The sequence below is a fragment of the Carassius gibelio genome, chromosome B9 (genome assembly GCF_023724105.1).
Source record: "Carassius gibelio isolate Cgi1373 ecotype wild population from Czech Republic chromosome B9, carGib1.2-hapl.c, whole genome shotgun sequence".
NCBI classification, from domain to species: domain Eukaryota; kingdom Metazoa; phylum Chordata; class Actinopteri; order Cypriniformes; family Cyprinidae; genus Carassius; species Carassius gibelio.
In genome coordinates, this window is record NC_068404.1 from 31,020,984 (window position 1) to 31,038,651 (window position 17,668).

General features: G+C 36.2%; 2 protein-coding genes and 1 long non-coding RNA gene across 5 annotated transcripts in view; 1 reads left to right on the forward strand and 2 right to left on the reverse strand.

The window, feature by feature from the left end:
• LOC127964884 (NACHT, LRR and PYD domains-containing protein 12-like) overlaps nucleotides 1-17,668 on the reverse strand; it is a 1,383,583-nt gene that overhangs the window by 370,285 nt on the left and 995,630 nt on the right. The window lies entirely within an intron of this gene.
• LOC127964976 (uncharacterized) overlaps nucleotides 1-17,668 on the forward strand; it is a 385,149-nt gene that overhangs the window by 9,916 nt on the left and 357,565 nt on the right. The gene's annotated exons all lie outside the window — the stretch shown is intronic.
• On the reverse strand, nucleotides 12,938-16,836 carry LOC127964944 (uncharacterized). Of its 3 annotated transcripts, XM_052565508.1 has the most exons (9): nucleotides 16,735-16,836; nucleotides 16,330-16,451; nucleotides 15,324-16,021; nucleotides 14,517-15,167; nucleotides 14,373-14,416; nucleotides 14,198-14,225; nucleotides 13,808-13,918; nucleotides 13,386-13,680; nucleotides 12,938-13,246 (listed from the first exon to the last, which is right to left on the reverse strand). In XM_052565508.1, the coding sequence occupies exons 4-9, from the start codon at nucleotides 14,615-14,617 to the stop codon at nucleotides 13,154-13,156; spliced, it is 672 nt and encodes a 223-aa protein (XP_052421468.1). In that variant the 5' UTR covers nucleotides 14,618-15,167; nucleotides 15,324-16,021; nucleotides 16,330-16,451; nucleotides 16,735-16,836; the 3' UTR covers nucleotides 12,938-13,153. The 3 variants fall into 3 exon arrangements, 2 of the variants coding, with proteins under 2 accessions (XP_052421468.1, XP_052421469.1); XR_008155166.1 differs by having other exon boundaries at nucleotides 12,938-13,680; nucleotides 14,198-14,289; XM_052565509.1 differs by lacking the exons at nucleotides 16,330-16,451; nucleotides 16,735-16,836 and having other exon boundaries at nucleotides 15,324-16,314.

The window sequence follows — 17,668 nt, forward strand, 5'->3', positions numbered from 1 at the left end:
TCTTTCCTTAGGCAAATTATGGACACAGTTGGACCTTTTAATTAACAAATGCCTGTCAACTGGTTCCTTCCCTAACAGTGTGAAAGTTGCTGTGGTGACGCCATATCTTAAAAAAACTTATCTCGATCCTTCCACTCTTTCTAACTATCGTCCTATTTCTAATCTACCTTTTATTTCGAAGATCCTTGAGAGAGTTGTACTGGTTCAACTACAATCATACTTATCCGCAAATTCTCTCCATGAAACATTTCAATCTGGTTTTAAAGCTCTACACAGTACTGAATCTGCTCTTTTAAGAGTGTCAAGTCATATTTTCACTGAAACTGACTCTGGGAAATCAATGGCCTTAGTCTTATTAGATTTGAGTTCTGCATTTGACTTAGTTGACCATGAGGTACTGTTGCGACGTCTGGAGACATCCGTGGGTTTTCGAGGCGTTGTCTTGCAGTGGTTCCGCTCTTATCTGAACAATAGATGTTTTAGTGTCCATATTGGTCATCAATCCTCCACTAGTGTACCTCTGAACTGCGGAGTCCCACAGGGATCAATCCTCGGCCCCATATTGTTTATTCTGTATCTGTTACCTCTGGCTTCCAGAAGCAGCTGGCCAGGATTTGTTGTGAAAACCTGGCAACCCTGATCTGAATGCACGTGCTAAATATATACTTCTAATTACAGGATTGTCTTTACTGATGAGATGTGCATGAAAATGGCATTTGATTTTTTGCACAGCCCTACTTTAAACCCCCTAGACCAAAGAAGGGGAACGTAACAACTGTCTCACCACTAACTGATCTGCTAAGCACTACAAAGAGGTTTATCTGGACACCCAGATGTGATTATGCTTTTAATGCAGCAAAAGACTTACTCTGTAGTGCTCCGATACTCAAAGCCCCTAAATTTGATTTAAATTAGAAGTTGATGCCTCAACTACAGGAGCGGGTGCAAGACAATTTCAGCATAGAGCATCCGGTTCCATTCTTTTCTAAAAAGTTCTCAAGGTGTCAGCAGAACTATAGTGTTATTGAGAAACTAAATGATGTATTGGTTTCATTTTCAGTAGTATGTGTTCTATTACAGTTCTGTGGCTAAAACCACCATCAAAATGTTCTTCCAGGAACCAGACGTTGTTTCTTTGAAGTCGAGATGGAATACTGTATGTTTTAAAAATGAGTGTGTTAACAGATCCAAATTTAATTCAATAGTATGCATCCTGATTTACATACGATAGTAAAAGATGGCTGTAAATATTGTTCTTTGAACAAGTAACAAGACAAACTGTATGCATTCTAAATTAATTAATTTAAACTTCTGAATGTCAAACTTGGTCAGGACAAGTGTAATATGTTCCTCTAGAAAGCGGTAAACTGCACAATCTTTGTATTGCTTTGCAAGCTTTTTCTCAGTCGGTATATTTTCAACAACTTTTGTTTTATGTTTAAACAATATATACCAATTATTACAAATTATATATTTATTAGAAGAGAAATAATGCCTATATATAAGCATCCATGAGAGTAGCACCTGCTTGTGAAAATGACTGGAACTTGATTTAATTCAAAGTTGCATTGCAACAAGAAAGCAACACCAGCCATCTTTTCAAAGATTAGATTAAGAATTAAATACCACATTTTATTTTTGTATTGAAAAGTCATACAACATTTTACATGCTAGTAAACATATTTGTGAATCTTTGGGGGTCTGAAATAGATGTTGCTCAATCATATTAAAAATATACACATAATTTCTTCAGAGAAATAACTGATGACATACAGTACGGACTTGAAGCTTTCTTTCAAGATGTTAAGTTTTTCATTTCAGTACAGAGCAATATATAGTAACAGAGGCTATTGAGTTATTCTTTGTATATTGAAATCAATTTCAGATACTGATTGGTTCATGTTTAATAATTCCTGAATAATGATGTTCATAAAGAAAAAGATTATATTTTGTGTTTGATCAGTCATCTGTGTCAGCGGTGTGCAGCAGACATACAAACACCTAAACGGTTTAAATATATCTCTTATCCTGCTCAAAAAGACCAAAAACATTCCAGATAACATGAAGTAAAAAACCCGTATTTTCGGGTCGAAGCATGATTTAAACAGTTACAGCACATTCACACGCAATCGCTTTCGCAATAATGCATTCAAACAAATGTAATCTTACAGTGTTACTTCATCTGTATCTGATTTTGAATGAGCAGAAATCTGTAAGAAATGCATTGATCTGTAGATAAAATAAAAAATGTACTGTTATTTTCATCACAAACAAAATTTGCACAGCAGAATACAGTAATTATATTAATGCTGACATCCATGTTATTAGCTTGGCATGTGGTAGGAAAAAAAAGTTTGCACACAATAGCCTAAGCCACTTTGAAACTTATTAAAAATTTTATTTTAATATAGGCTACGTTATGAACATAACATTTCAAACATACTGAAATACTTTAGCCACAGAGCGAAGGCAGAGCAGTGTTTCTGGTATCACTGAGCGCGGAGTGGAGTGGGAGCGGGAAATTGTGAACCCGGAGCGGAGTGATAATTAAATGCTCTGAGCGCGGAGGGGAAATTGTTGCCACTCCACTCCGCTGTTGACTCTTGCAGCTCCAGGTGTTTGAACTTTGGTTCGAGGGGTTCTCTGTGTTCTCCTTTTCCTTGTCGAGGTAAGCAAGGTTAGCCTCCTTGTGTGCGCTTCTCAAATGGACTTTCAAATTCATAGGATTTTTCTCTTTCATAAATTGTCCACATATTTTACCACCTTCCACTGCAAGACACTTGCTCTTATCTGACACACATCATATTCAGAGTAATTCTAAATAGGACTCTGCCGCTTTCTTCCAACTCTCGGTAACACCATGATGCATGATATTAAATATGATTCACACCTTAACAAAATATACACATTTAACACCCTATAAAAAATTCACACCCCATTGAAATTCCTTTACCTCTTACAAAACCCACACGCCGAACCTTAACTCTACACATCTTCTTTACAGAATTCACACTCTATACAGCCACCACAGCTGTATGTTAGACTACAACTTTCACACCCTATAACAGTTACTAAATTTACCTGTACAATAACCTCCTCATCTGGACTGAAGCAGCACACATTCAGTGTAAGAGTAAACACATGACATAACATTATTTCATATTTGAATCACAGCTTAAATAGTGTTTTGACATCGACAACCCAAGTGTATTTTACATGGAAGTAAATTAATGCCAAATGTATTTGAATTAAAAAAGCTTATTGAATTACAAGAATTGAAAAAATATGCATTGCAATAGCCGTACCTGCATTTAAATGCTTTGAATTTTTAAGTCTTGCATAATTATGGGCTGACATTCAACATGAAAGTTGTATATTTAAGACATGAATATTTCAATTAAAAACATTTCAAACTGATTTTCATAATCAAAAATTCAAGAATTCATATTCACCTTTCAGATTTCACTTCCAAAATATTCGATCTATTTAAAAATACAACCTATAATATTCAACAGGCAAGTTTCAGTCCATTTTATTTCGCTTTACAAATTCGCTTCCACAAATTCAGTGGTTCAAATTCGACAGTAAATTCACCGTTGGAAAATCAGTAGATTACCGATCACAATCTCATCTGCTGTAAATCGTCTTCACCGGCAGGGGGTGCAAGCGCTACTTTGTCTTAACAAGCATCAACGAAACCGTCACGAGAGGCCTTCATAAAACATCATTTGACGAAATGGACCGAGAGGTGGGTACAAGTTATGATTTTATAGGTCAGTATGCTGTATTTATATGCGGAAAATTAAGATTAAGACCCAAATCATTGTTTACTCAAGAGTCTAAGAGATTCCTCTTGTTACCCCGAGTACGCAAGCTGTGTTTTTTTTTTTTTACTACAAAGGTGACATATTGTGATCAATATAAATCCATAATTCTCTTGCCTGTGGTGTTTATATATTTTTTCAAGTAAAACCACTATAATACGCTGAAATTGAGTGTATTGTTTGGTTATGCTATGTTTGGTTAATGACAATATACTAAATAGCACCATTTTTATATATTATATAGGACCATTAAATACAACCAAATCGCAATTATAAAATAAATCTGCCACTTTTAAATTAAGTTACATTTCTACCAGTAGATTAGTTAATCTCCGTCTTTTAATTAAATAGGACTTGTCACTGCTATGTCCAGGTAAGGGCTTAATTTCTCAAAAGCATCGTAGGCATAAGCAGATGATAGAACTAATGTCACAGTGTTTCCAGCAGCCTTACACTCTATTCATATTCTGCCTGCAGGCCCCGCTTTAATCGCGGGAGAGAGAGAGCTCCGGTAACGGCTGCTCTGAGCTCACAAACACTGCCGTATCGAGCATTACATGCTAAATGAAAGAAAAATGAAATCGAACATTTTCTAAACGCAGTCAGTTTCCTTCTGAAATACAGTGATGAAAAACGCCCGCTCTGGTATTTGATTTTGAAACGTGCAGTGGTCATGTTTATTAAATCAATTTTTGGCGGTCAGTTTTCGATGGTTTTCAGAAAGACAGTTCTGTATCTACATTAATAATTTTATATCTATGTTGACGTAATATTTTTTAAGATACTCTCCATCTTCCATCCATGCCGTGTTTGTTTTTCACAAGGGAGACAATGAAGTGCTGAGATCAGCAAGGCACCTTTTGGCACTTTTGACACAAGAGAGAGCTGATGGGTCTTCTACTAGTCAGGGTATAAACAGGTATTGCTTTTTTTATTATTAAATGGCAACACATACATTGTGATCAAAATGTAGATTTTTGTTGTTGTTTGGTCTGTCAGATCATCTCATGTTAGAGGCCAAACTCCGGGGCCATCTTCTGTCCAAACAGAAATGACCAGGTTAGTAGAAACTGTATATAACAATCCTCGCCTATTATGAATCGTAGGTCTGTTCTGACTTCCATGTTACAGTTTTTAAAACAGGTCCTTTCCTGGATTGTTCTCAAATCGTAGAGGAAAACGACGTTTCACTGGACCATGTCCTGTGCCCATAAAACCCAAACCATTTCAGGTCATGTTCCTTCTGCTGCCAGCCCAATGTGAGCGGTCCCCTAGTGCAGTGCTTCTCAAACTGGGGTCGTGACCACTCGGGGGGTCGCAGAATGATTTCAAGGGGTCGCGAGTTGGTTTGAAAAAATTCTGTATTTTCTGACTACAAAAAATATTTTTCAATACTAAAAAATTAAGATTACAAATAAATATTTTTTTTGATTTCTAAAGACAGAACTGATTAGAGATTTAAAAAAATATATATATAATTTCGTGACTCTAAGATAACGTCACCCTGCACCGACTGATCGCTAGTTATCAATACTGCACGCAACTGCACGTGGAAACTGCAACGGCAAGAATGGATAAATTTGTAATTTGCAAGGTTAGAAATGTTGAGAAAATTGTGGACAGCCTGAATCATCTGAACCGTGTACCTCTACAAAACACAAGAGCTAGACCCGTTCTGACCAATGTAGGAAACGTCGGAAATATCAAGAGGAATTCATAAAGTATGGATTCACTTGCTCTTCTGTCAACGATTTGGACCATTCTCAGTGTGTAATCTGTTCAGAAGTGCTTGCCCATGAAAGTATGAAGCCTGGAAAAACGCAGAGACATTTGGAGACAAGAAACCCTGCTTGTGTTGAAAAACCTATAGACGTTTTTCGCAGAAAAGAGAAGGAATTATACAGATTCATATTTGTGTGAGCAGACTTTTTCAGCTGTTACGTACATGAAAAAAAAATACAGATCACGTCTTGATGTTGAGGATGATCTGCGAGTAGCCGTATCCAACATCAGGCCACAGATTACACTTTTGTGCACCGAAAAACAAGTGCACCCATCCCACTGTAAGGTAAACCTAAATACAGTAAATATTATCAAAGTTTGTTTCCGCCACGTCAGAAAATATTTGAAAAGATCATTTTTTAAATCTAAAAATTGCGAGTTTAAATCTTGCTATTCTGACTTGGTTTTTCATAATTGTGAAATACAAACTTGCAGTGTGAGTTATTAAGTTATAAATGGTATAAAATCGCAATTACCTTTTTTATTTTGTTATTCTGCAAACAAGCTTCCATAGGAAGTGGATGTGGATTTAAAACAACATTTATTTTTTCTGTTTATTGTTTGTGTATTCTGTGGTATTGGGTCGCGAGTTCTCGTTGATGTTTGTTTAGGGGTCGTTGGCTAAAAAGTTTGAGAACCACTGCCCTAGTGGTCCAGATCAACTGCTCCATACACAGCAGGACTGGGACCAGAACTGCACTCTAGATGAGAGTATGACTCATCAGGAGGTAATGTGCCATTACACTTCCCCTCAAAAAGAACCTGTTCACTTATTTATTTTTGTGAATTGTCATATAGATTAGCGATAGAATCTAGATGAATTAATCCTGTTATCTTTAATAGTTATGTTTCTTTTCTGTTTTTCTTTTTTTTTTAACAGTTATGTGATAAACTCATGGAATTGTATCAAAAACTTGGTGAGGTAACTGGTGCTTGGCTTCTTTATAAGGCAGCAGGTAATATTTACTGCCTTCAGTAATTGGTTGGCCTAGCTGTCTAAATAATTAGTTATTAATTACGCACACATACATACATGCATACACACAAAGAGAACAGTACTGTGCTGAAGCGTTATGCACATTTGATGTTTTATAAGAGAAGTCTGCTTTAGTGTGTTAATAGGAAATAGATCTATCTATTTATCCATACATACTGTATATATATAAGGGGTGTAATGGTACACTAACATGACTGTTCAGTATTAACCTCGTTATCGAAGTCATGAAGTTACAGTCAGCTGTGCAGTAAAGTATACAAAGAGAGCACTCTCCTGCACATTACTATAATATTAAAGGGATCGTTCACCCAAAAATGAAAATTACTTCTTCATTTACTCGCTCTCAAGTTGTTCCAAACCTGTATGAACTTTCATTTTTGGGTGAACTATCCCTTTAACAGAACCCAGACTATTAAACTCAGTTGCCTTTTTTTATTTTTAGATTTAATAATCAACACTCAAATAAATACTATAAAGAGAAACATGTAAATTGCACTTAAGGCAGGTTTTGATACATTTATAGTCAGAATACTAATCATTGTTATATAGCTCAACACGTTTAGTCCTTTAGTTTTAATTCAAATTTTCTTACATTTTTTGCAAGTATCATGCCTTTATTGATATTTTTCCATGGTTGAAGCACTGGCTGCAAGATTACATGTAAACAAAGATTGTCTGTTATTTTTCTTCTGCTATTTGTTCTGTTGTAAACAGCGTTGCATTATCATGTGCTGTGCCTTCTGAATTAGAGTGTGGATCGCCTATGACAGACTTTATTCATTATCTGACTATGCACTGAACCGTGTCGTCCATACCGTGATGGTTCAGGCCAATTAAATGTACCGTTACACCCCTACATAGTGCTTAACACATTTATTAGACCACCTGCCACAGAGAAAACAGATATTTTAGAATCTGTCTAAACTTGTTTAAAACTATTTGACAATAATACTGTCATTTATTAGGCAAATAACAAACTGAAAATGTAATATTTGGTATGCAGTCCAAATGCCACGCTGGCTTTCATTGTTTTATGTACAGTACTTTTCCACAGTCTCTGATGACTTCCAAATGATTTCTAGTTGTTCCTAAAGACTTGCTTTTGATTAAACTTTTGTCCAATCTACTGTATCTTTCTGTAATAATATGAAATCCCCACATTCATCGGGAAGAAGGAGGCGGGAACCGGCACACAATCAAATTACATTTTAATAATACCAAAACAAACAAAACAGCGCACCAGCCCCTCACGGACGACTGATGCGCACAAATAAAAAGCATTAAATCCCTAATTTGTTCAATAGAATGCAGTCTATACTTTGACTTGGCCAACTGTGACTAAATAGCTCAGTTTACACAAGCTGATGTATTAACATTTTTAGTTAGTTTTGGGCAGCTGTGGCACTAACCTTACATTGTGTGGTGGTCTAGTAAGCGTTGTCGTAGGCTATATATATCCTTATATTATTATTATATAGAACATTTGTATTAAACATGTTGTATTAAAGCCGATAAGTGATTGATTATTTCCCTCAGCAGAGACACTTCAGATGTGCACTGTTCACAATGATGGTTTTGAATGTCTTGATCTATTGTTTGAAATCCCTTCAAAAAAGGAAAATACCATTAATGCAACATGTGCAGCGCAAGTCTGGCAAATAGGCTACATTTAATTAATGGTGAGACATTTGTGGCACCTGCAGACTGTGGGTACACAGGCAGGCTTATCAAAACCTCCAAAATAGGGGAGAATTCTGTCCTCTATATAGCTCCAGTACAAGATGAGCTCGATGTCACTCCCTTGCCACCATCATCAGAAGCAGTCCGAGATATGCCTAAAGCAATGTGCAAAAAATACTGTACCCACTTCAGATCCTCACAAATCACATTAAGACTTGTTCTGATGTTGTTGTGGTCGAAGATGGAGATGAAAGTCAGGATGAAACTCTGCATGATCCACAAGATGTGGAAAGTGAAAAAAAGAGCAATGAACAGGTAAACTCTCTCGATATTCTTGCATTTCTTGCTAAATGTAGTTGGTCAAATCCTGTAGTTGAGGCAAAAAAGTTTTTAAGGAATGGTTGGTTATTCTATATTATAGGCTTGAGTCCTATTTGTCAAGAAGAAATGACCCTTGACATCTTGGAAGTTCATGCCAGTGAATGTGGGGAAAGGTGTGCATGCCAAAGAGTATTACTTTTGGCATAAATAGAAAAATATTTATAAAAGTACAGTACTCTTTACCTCATATTAGAAGCAGAATTGTAATTGTTGTTTTTTCCCCACTTTCCTAAATTTTTGATCTATGGATGATGAAAATAACAACACAACTGAGTTGTCATGTATGGATAATGAAGTGAACGACACTGCTGAGTTTTTATACGTGGATAATGGTACCGGTAATTGAATTTTTTTTTTTTTTGTACAGTGCAAAAGAGGATGATGTGACTGTTTTTGACATAGTTCTGTTGCTGACATTATAAATAAGTCTTTATTTTTATAGTCTATCTTGAATTTATGGTAAACAAGTAGAGATGGAAAAAATATATACACTTCTATTGATGTGCATCAAAGCTCTTTTGATTTTGCATGATTGTTTATTTTTTTACCAGATTGGAAAACCCATCCGGATCCAAAAGTAGCTATGGCTTTGTACAGAAGGGAAATTCTCAGACTGCATGAGACAGGGAAACCTCTTTAAATGTGTATGGACTTGAGAACGTGTGCTGAAGAACAGGAAAGGCAACTGATCAACTTCTACAAGCAAAGAAATGTAGAGTGGGCCTGTCCTGTCAAATGTCAACTTGAAGGTACAGCCTAGAGAAAATGAAACTGTGTATGCTATAAAATATGCAGCTTATAGTGTATCCATGATGTCAGCTTTAATAACTGTACTTTCATTGATTTTAGGGGATGCTGCAGTTGGTGATGGAGTCACCAGACACTTTTTTTCTACAATTCTTGAAAAACTGAAGTATGGTTTCAGTTTGAACTTGGGTATGCAGTTAATTAGTTGCACTGAAAAATGTAAATTTTTTGAATTAGTTATTTTGATGGGATTTACTAAAGCTGATTTGCAATTGAATTAACAGGAAACACAGGAGTTACTTGCCTCTTTGAGGGACAGCCAGACCACTTGGTGCCCTCATCCTCACAATTCCTCATTGAAAGTGACCTCTTCCTAGTAGCGGGGAGAATGCTAGGTCATTCTTTTCAACTTGGTGTGTGTGTGTGTTTATTTATTTATTTGAAAATGGTTTGGAAAATGGTTTGACCTATTTGGAATGTAATGCTGTTGCTGGTATGTATGTGTGTTACAAATATTTGTATTTTTAGCTCAGTGGACAGTCTCCATTGAATGAGGACCAGTCTAGTAAAGTCCTGGAACTTTGTTTGTCTTGGGATCTTCCTGGTCCAACAGAAGAAAACAGAAGGTGGCTTTACGAACGTCTGCTGTCACATGCGGTAACTAACATTTGTGGATAGTATCCACTACCCTCATTTCTATACATTTCAATTATATTTTGCAACTAATTTTAATTGAATACATGGTAATGCATTTTGTATTATGCTTCTAATGGCACTGTTACACAGGTGTATAATAGTTTTTTACTAATTTACTGTTTAGATTGTGTGTGTGTATATATATATATATGATCTTTTAATTTTTATCAAAAACCTTGTTAGTATGTTCTGTCTGTGTTGAAATTTTAATCATCTAATAAATTTTTTACCATTTCTTTGTATTTTGTAGGTTCTCGGGAGAAGAGTACGCCAAATCAAGCAACTGAAACGAGGACTGAAAGACACTTGTGTTTGGCCTCGTCTAACTGAGAGGAAGGATGTGCTATTCTTTCCCAAGGAATCGGAGGACTCATGCACTCCTGAGGTAAGGCTTTCTTCTCCAGAAGAGGACTACAAATAGTTTTTCCCTTAAACATGATATCAATAGCCATTTTTTGGCAAACATGAATACATGACTGATTATAGACTCTCGTTCTGTTTCTTGTTTAGATGCTGCTTTCACACATCTCCTGTCCTAGAGAGAGTGATGACGAAGATGATGAAGAATACTCAGCTGATATAAAGGAACGGATCACAGGGTATTTAAAGCAGTTCATTGAGACAGGTATGTGCATTGTCAACATTCTTACACAGTTTTTGTTTTAAACAGCAGTTGAAGTACAAGTGTAAAAAGCCTAATGTATGAAGCTAGTCTTCCATGTTTCATTTTTTCTCAATGCTAATAATGGCTAGCAGGTGAGCGGAGGCAAGGCTTTTTTTATCCTCAAACAGCAACATTACACACTAACTAAAGTTGAAAAAGTGGAAAAGCATAATAGGACCCCTTTAATATACTGTACAGTAAATCCACATAGCTATGTGAGATAATGTGCTTGTTAATGATTGCTTATGAACTAGTTACATAAAGATTAACAGATTATTTACTGTAAATCGAAGTGCTTACAAATGTCATTAAACTTGGAATTTATATGATTATGCAATTTAAATAACATATTAATTCATAATCACAACCTATAAGGTCATTAATTTAATATGTTTGCTCATCTTTTGTTGTGCTGTGTATTTTTTATTTTTTTTACCAATCATTAAATTATTGTTTTTGCTGTGCCCGATATGAAGTTGAAAATATTCATAATTTGTAAATGTTTATTATTAATCATTTACTACCTTTGTGTGTGTTGGACTTAACGCTAATGAAACAATACTTGTGTAAAGGGTGGTTAGTTAAGATTAGACTCCTTTACCAACCCTTAAAGCTACCCATACCAGCAAACCTGTCCCTAACCCGTATCCCACCTCAATAGCAGCTCGTGTGTTTGCAATAGAAGATGAACATAATAAGTACATTGTACATAATATTTTTTGACGCAAGTAGTTTAAGACACCTAATATAAAGTGTGACTTGTTCATTCTTATATTCTTACATTTTTCTCTTAAACATCCAGATCACTCATAGCTACATTTCCTTTTTGCATTTGTACATTTGTAAATGTAAAAAAGTGCATTACTGAATATATGAACTGGAGTTTGATGACATTTGTAGATTTTCAAGAATTTTTGTGTAAAATTGTGTCATTACTCACCCTCGTTCCACACCCATAAAACTGCAGTTCATATTCGAAACACAAATGAAGATCTTTTTGATGAAATCTGAAAGATTTCTGTGCCTCTGTTGACATCTATACAACTATCAATTAGATGCTTCAAAAAGTTTCTAGCGATCGTAAAACCAATCCAAGGAATAAAGCAGTTTAGTTCAAGGGCTTCTAAGACCAGTTTGAATTCAGGGTGAACGATCCTTTTAACAAGCACATCTCATATTTATAGCTATGTATGTTCTCATGATTTGATCATTATATAATGCTTATTAAGGATTTATTAAAGTTATTATAAAATGCTACCCCATCTTTAAACCCTCTGAAATTCCATTATATGAATCTAATCACAAATATCACAAGGGAAAGACTAGAGTTTGATTTTCTGAAGGAGTAAACAATAAGGCAATTATAATTTTAGGGTGAAATTCTATAATTTCTGTTATTTCAGCATCCAGCAAGGACTTAAAAAACCTTCTGAAGTTCTGGGTCGGACGGGAGCAGATGGAGGAAAATATGGCTGTGGAAATTGTGAAAAGTGATCTCCCAAAATCCTCTAGCTGCTTCTGTGTTCTCCGGCTCCCAGGGCACTACAACAGTTTCCAGTCCTTCAACAAGGGCTTGATGATGTGCATTGGCACTTGCAAGTATGGTTTGGCCATGTGTAGTTTTTAGACACATGCACATATGTTACATTTGTTACACAGTGATACACACTTTTATTAAATGCTGTTACTGCACTTAGGACCAATGCTTTGTTCAAACCCAGCTTACAGGTTTTTTTCTTTTTCATTTTTGGGATTGCTTTGTACATGATGCTTGTTGATCATGTTGCTATTTTTTTGATACTATGCTATAAGATATAGTACATTAAGTAATTGGTTAATGTTATGTACACGCAGTCACTTATACGGTCAACTTGTATCGTTCCACAATGGTTTTTTTCATGCATGGGCTCATGCAGTGGTATAGACATTGTTGTTCCATAGCTTGTCTGAATTTGCTAAATACCATTAAGTACTTTATTCTTTTAAAGTATTAGAATTTATGCAAAATGTATATTTAAACGTGTTCAATAAAAGTACAAATATTCAAAATAAGTCTATTCTTGAATAAAAAAATCCATAATCCACTGTGCTTATGACTAACTGATGGAAGTGTCAAATTAAACAAGTACAAATTAAACAAAAACAACATTCTTACATACAGGTTTTTTTATTCAGATACTTTAACGTATTGAGTACAAATATTAATTCTTTCTTAATTGCTTCTGCTAGAAGTCTGCCTCTTTAAGGCTAAAGATGACAATCACATTTATTCCATAATCGATTGGCAAAAATGAAGTGCAGCTAGATAGATGTCCCAGCCAAAAGTCTGTGAAGGTCCTTTGGGGTCAACATTTTCTCTGAGTGCTTCTATTCGCTCATCAGTCAGGGGACATTGGGTTTGAGGCACAACAACGCTGGAATGTGCATCAACATCAGTCCACTACTCTCCCAGTCTATCTGTGGTGTGCTGAATCCCTTCAAACAATAACACAGCATTTTATGTCACAAATGAGATACCAATTACAGTTCTGAACACAGAATAACGTTTCATCAATACAGTATAAAAATGTAATATCTTGTATTGAATACAGTGTGATTACTCAAAAGTTTTTACTGTCAAAATCCACAAACATAGCTCTATGTCAGGCTCAGGTACAGCATTGCGGACACTTCCCATCACCCACAGCTGGTTAGGAGACATATTACCCTCTGTGCGTATTGGGTGATTGTCCCAGGTGTTTCGGAATAGGTTGAGATCATCTTGAAGCCGTGGGAGAAATACACAGTGGCAACAGAACAGATGAGTAAGGTCAGAAATATTAAGGTGGCCACCTTCTTCCAAAGCATGCAGAACATCGTAGTAGACATTTGTCACTGATGACCAGACGTCTCTCCACAACCTCTCTATACTGAAAAGAAAAGTAATATGTCAGTTAAATCTAACATTTTTAGGCAGATGTTATGTACTGGTTGATAAATCATAGAAGTGGGTAATAATAATAAAATTGATTTTCAACAAAAAACTATTTAACTCACCGCTGATTGTGGACGCTCTTTCCTGAAATAAAGCTTCCTCTTTCTGTCCCACGAACTGTGAACATCAGGCGAGCCACGTCCACATTTTCAACACCCTGATCTCCTAGTACCCTAAGAACATGGATGTTTAAGCACTGAGATTGAAACGCATTTCTCAGAAATGTTAAATTACTCAAAGCAAAATTCATAGACATAAGCTCCTGTTTTACAGCTTAAGCTAGTGCTAGACTAAAATACATTTTGAGCTGTTAAAACTGAAAGCAACTTTTACTGGAATATCATAACATATGTCAGCGCCACTGTTTGGTCTTAAGAGTGTCGATCATTTCATTTATTGAACTTGAACTGAACTGAATATTATGAGGAGATCTTACTCTAGATCAGGTCTACCTGAGAGGGAAGCCAAATGTCTCCGCTGCTTCTTGAAAAAAATCCAAGGTGGTTTTAGCAAGTTTATTAGATGAAGCTCCAAGGTACATTATCTATTAAACAGAGGAAATTATTTGCCGGATGATTAGTGAATAGAATATAGAGAAGTCAAAAAATAGTTAATAGTGGGCACTACCTTGCGTGAAAAGCCATCCACACCCAAAGATGACTATATTGTAGCTGTAACAAAAATATCATGCAAATGTTTTAAAAATGCACTCAGAGCTCTGGAAAGGACTGCAACATGCAATAATGGAGTAAACAAGCCTGACAAACTTACTGAATCCGTTTATAGTTGGTGTCAATGTGCATTATTGACCTAGGACCCGACACTGAATGGGTCCTTCGTACCACGCAGCCCAACTGTGCCCTTCGGGACATGACTCCCACTGTATCTGCCCTGACCCGGTCGAACTGCACTTGGTGTCCTTTACAGCTGCTCTCATCATTCTGTATCCACACTGAGGCATGTGTTGCTTTACATCTGTCACACAATCATCTAACTCTTCGTCCGTGAGAGTGCTATATCGCGCCCGAATGGAGAGGTTACATTCAGCCATTCGTCTGAAAACTGCGCGAGTACTTACTCCAATCATGCGAGCAATGGTTGGAACAGAAAAGTTCATGTCCAGGAGATTGGTGATGTAGTCTGGTGAGATTAGAAGACGTGGTCGTCCCATCGACCCTGACTCCTGCAGAATAGTCGAAGTGCGCGTCTCCCCGTCTGACAGGTTTAGTCGAACTAGTCTGACAGTTCTGTGATGCCCTCCAAAATATCAGCTGGGATGGTAACTAAATTGGTCACAGCACTTAAAAAGACTAATTCTTGAGAGCAGATGAACTCCAGGTAGTCCATGTCAAGGGGTTGGCGTCCAACAGCATTTTCCAAGCGTGAACGGAGTCTTTCCAAAACATAATCCAAAAGCAAATGCTAAAGGGAAATTATAATAGCATGTTAAATACCTCAGTATTGCTGGCCAGATAAATGAAATAAAAAATTACATCCTTACAATGAACAAACACTTCACTAAAACACACTTTAAAAAATTATTACTTTAAACAATTAATATAGGCCTAATCAACTCACCGCTCGGTCCATTTCGTCAAATGATGTTTTATGAAGGCCTCTCGTGACGGTTTCGTTGATGCTTGTTAAGACAAAGTAGCGCTTGCACCCCCTGCCGGTGAAGACGATTTACAGCAGATGAGATTGTGATCGGTAATCTACTGATTTTCCTGTTGTTCCCGGATGTGAAACGGTGAATTTACTGTCGAATTTGAACCACTGAATTTGTGGAAGCGAATTTGTAAAGCGAAATAAAATGGACTGAAACTTGCCTGTTGAATATTATAGGTTGTATTTTTAAATAGATCGAATATTTTGGAAGTGAAATCTGAAAGGTGAATATTAATTCTTGAATTTTTAATTATGAAAATCAGTTTGAAATGTTTTTAATTGAAATATTCATGTCTTAAATATACAACTATGTTGAATTTCAGCCCATAATTATGCAAGACTTGTATAATTGTACATCTTGAAATGTACAAGAGACTGTTGTCCACAAGACCATCGAATCGGACGGGAAGGTAGCTGTGGTCATGTACTAGGGCAGGAATATCAGCAAACGTGGATGGAAGATCTTCTCCTCATATCTGACAGGTTTGAAGAGGTGTTGAGGACAGATGGTAGGGACTCATCCTGCGCCGTCACATTGCCTCTGTTTAACATCAGCTTCCTAAAGATCTACTTTAACTGGACGACATTAGGGTTGTTATTCCAGCCACCTTAAAATAGAAACACAAGATATACGAGTATAGTACACAGATATTAAATCCATGCTTTAAAATGTTTTATGCTTTTAAAAAAAGACAAATTAGAACGAGCCACCCCTGAATGATCTTTCTACATAAGTTAAGTTGAATGACATTATCACACAATTCAGACTTTACCAGTGGTGATCAATTCTGAACAGATTCAGTCAAGACGTTTGGAGTGTCTTAAATATGATGTAATAAACAACACATTATATAACTTGCAGAAACTAAAACTAAAGTGCCATTTAATCACATACTGATATATCAATCTTATACACCTTGAATTATTGTTGGTCAGTGATACACAGACCCTTTGAAGATGAGCTGGAAAGTTAAAATGTTTGGCACAACAGCATCTTTAATCTGGACATTGTGCCCCGTTCTGTCAAAGTCCTCGCTCCTGAAGAAAAGAAACATTCTGTGATTGTGGAAACAAACTTGTGAAAAGCTTTGGGTCAACAACAATCTTGTAATACTATTATGTCATAGCCTCGCTGTTCCTGAACTTAAAACAGTGACAGGGACATAAGATATTTCATTATTTCTCATGACAATGGAAAACCTGTAAAAAGCTGCAGATGAGAGTCTACGAATGAGTATAATGTCCCAAAAACATCTAACCCTGATGTGTGGATTGAAGAGAAAGGAGAAGAGTCAGATGGACAGAATCACAGATACTACACCTGACAATGTCTTCCTTTCATCACATGTTAGGATCCTGTGTACCACATGCTACGATTCTTTCAGAAAGCTCAAGCAAGGCTGTAGTGTCTGCAGTCTCAATCTAAAGAAATAAAAACCAGGAGTAACACACACATACACGACACAGATGTATATACAAATCTGAATTGAGTTGAATTAGGACTGAGTATTGACACAAATATTTATATTATATTATATTATATGTATGTGGTACATAGCAGCTTAGTTGCTACTACATTATTATAATATTGAAGATTCAAATTTAATTTATATAGAAACACTTAAATTGTAAACAAGGATCATTTCATTAAATTAAAGTTACAAAACTATTTTTACATAACAGTTAAAAAAAATGTAAAGATGTATTAAATATAGATTAAACATTACAATGAATGTAATATGGTGTATTTATTTATCAAAATGCTCCTCTCCAGAAGAGAGAGTGCTCCAATCGTGCCGTCACAACATGCGTCTCGTTTCTGTGTCTCTCTAAAGTAACAGCATGATGCAGACCAGTGAAGTCTTCCCATCTGTCCACAGGAATGATGACCTGGAGGATACAGCACTCAGGAAAACCAGCTCCTGAACACAGATCAATTGTAAGAAGTCCACATCCACAGACATCTGTGAAAGAGCGTGCTCCAAACGTGACTGAAGTCTCCCTCATATCTGCTCTAGAAGTATCTGTACCTGTACAAATAAAGACAGAAGTTCACTCGGGAAAAGGAGCAGAAATGACACGACTAAAATAGTTCATACTCATGAGGTACTTCTTCTGCAAAGCTGACACTTGGTCGCTCATTGTTGTAATTTATTACAAATATGCACATTTATTCACACACAACAAAATAATAAAACATTAAAGAGTTATACATTTTGTGCTGTTTGCTTAAACTTCATTCACAAACGATTTAT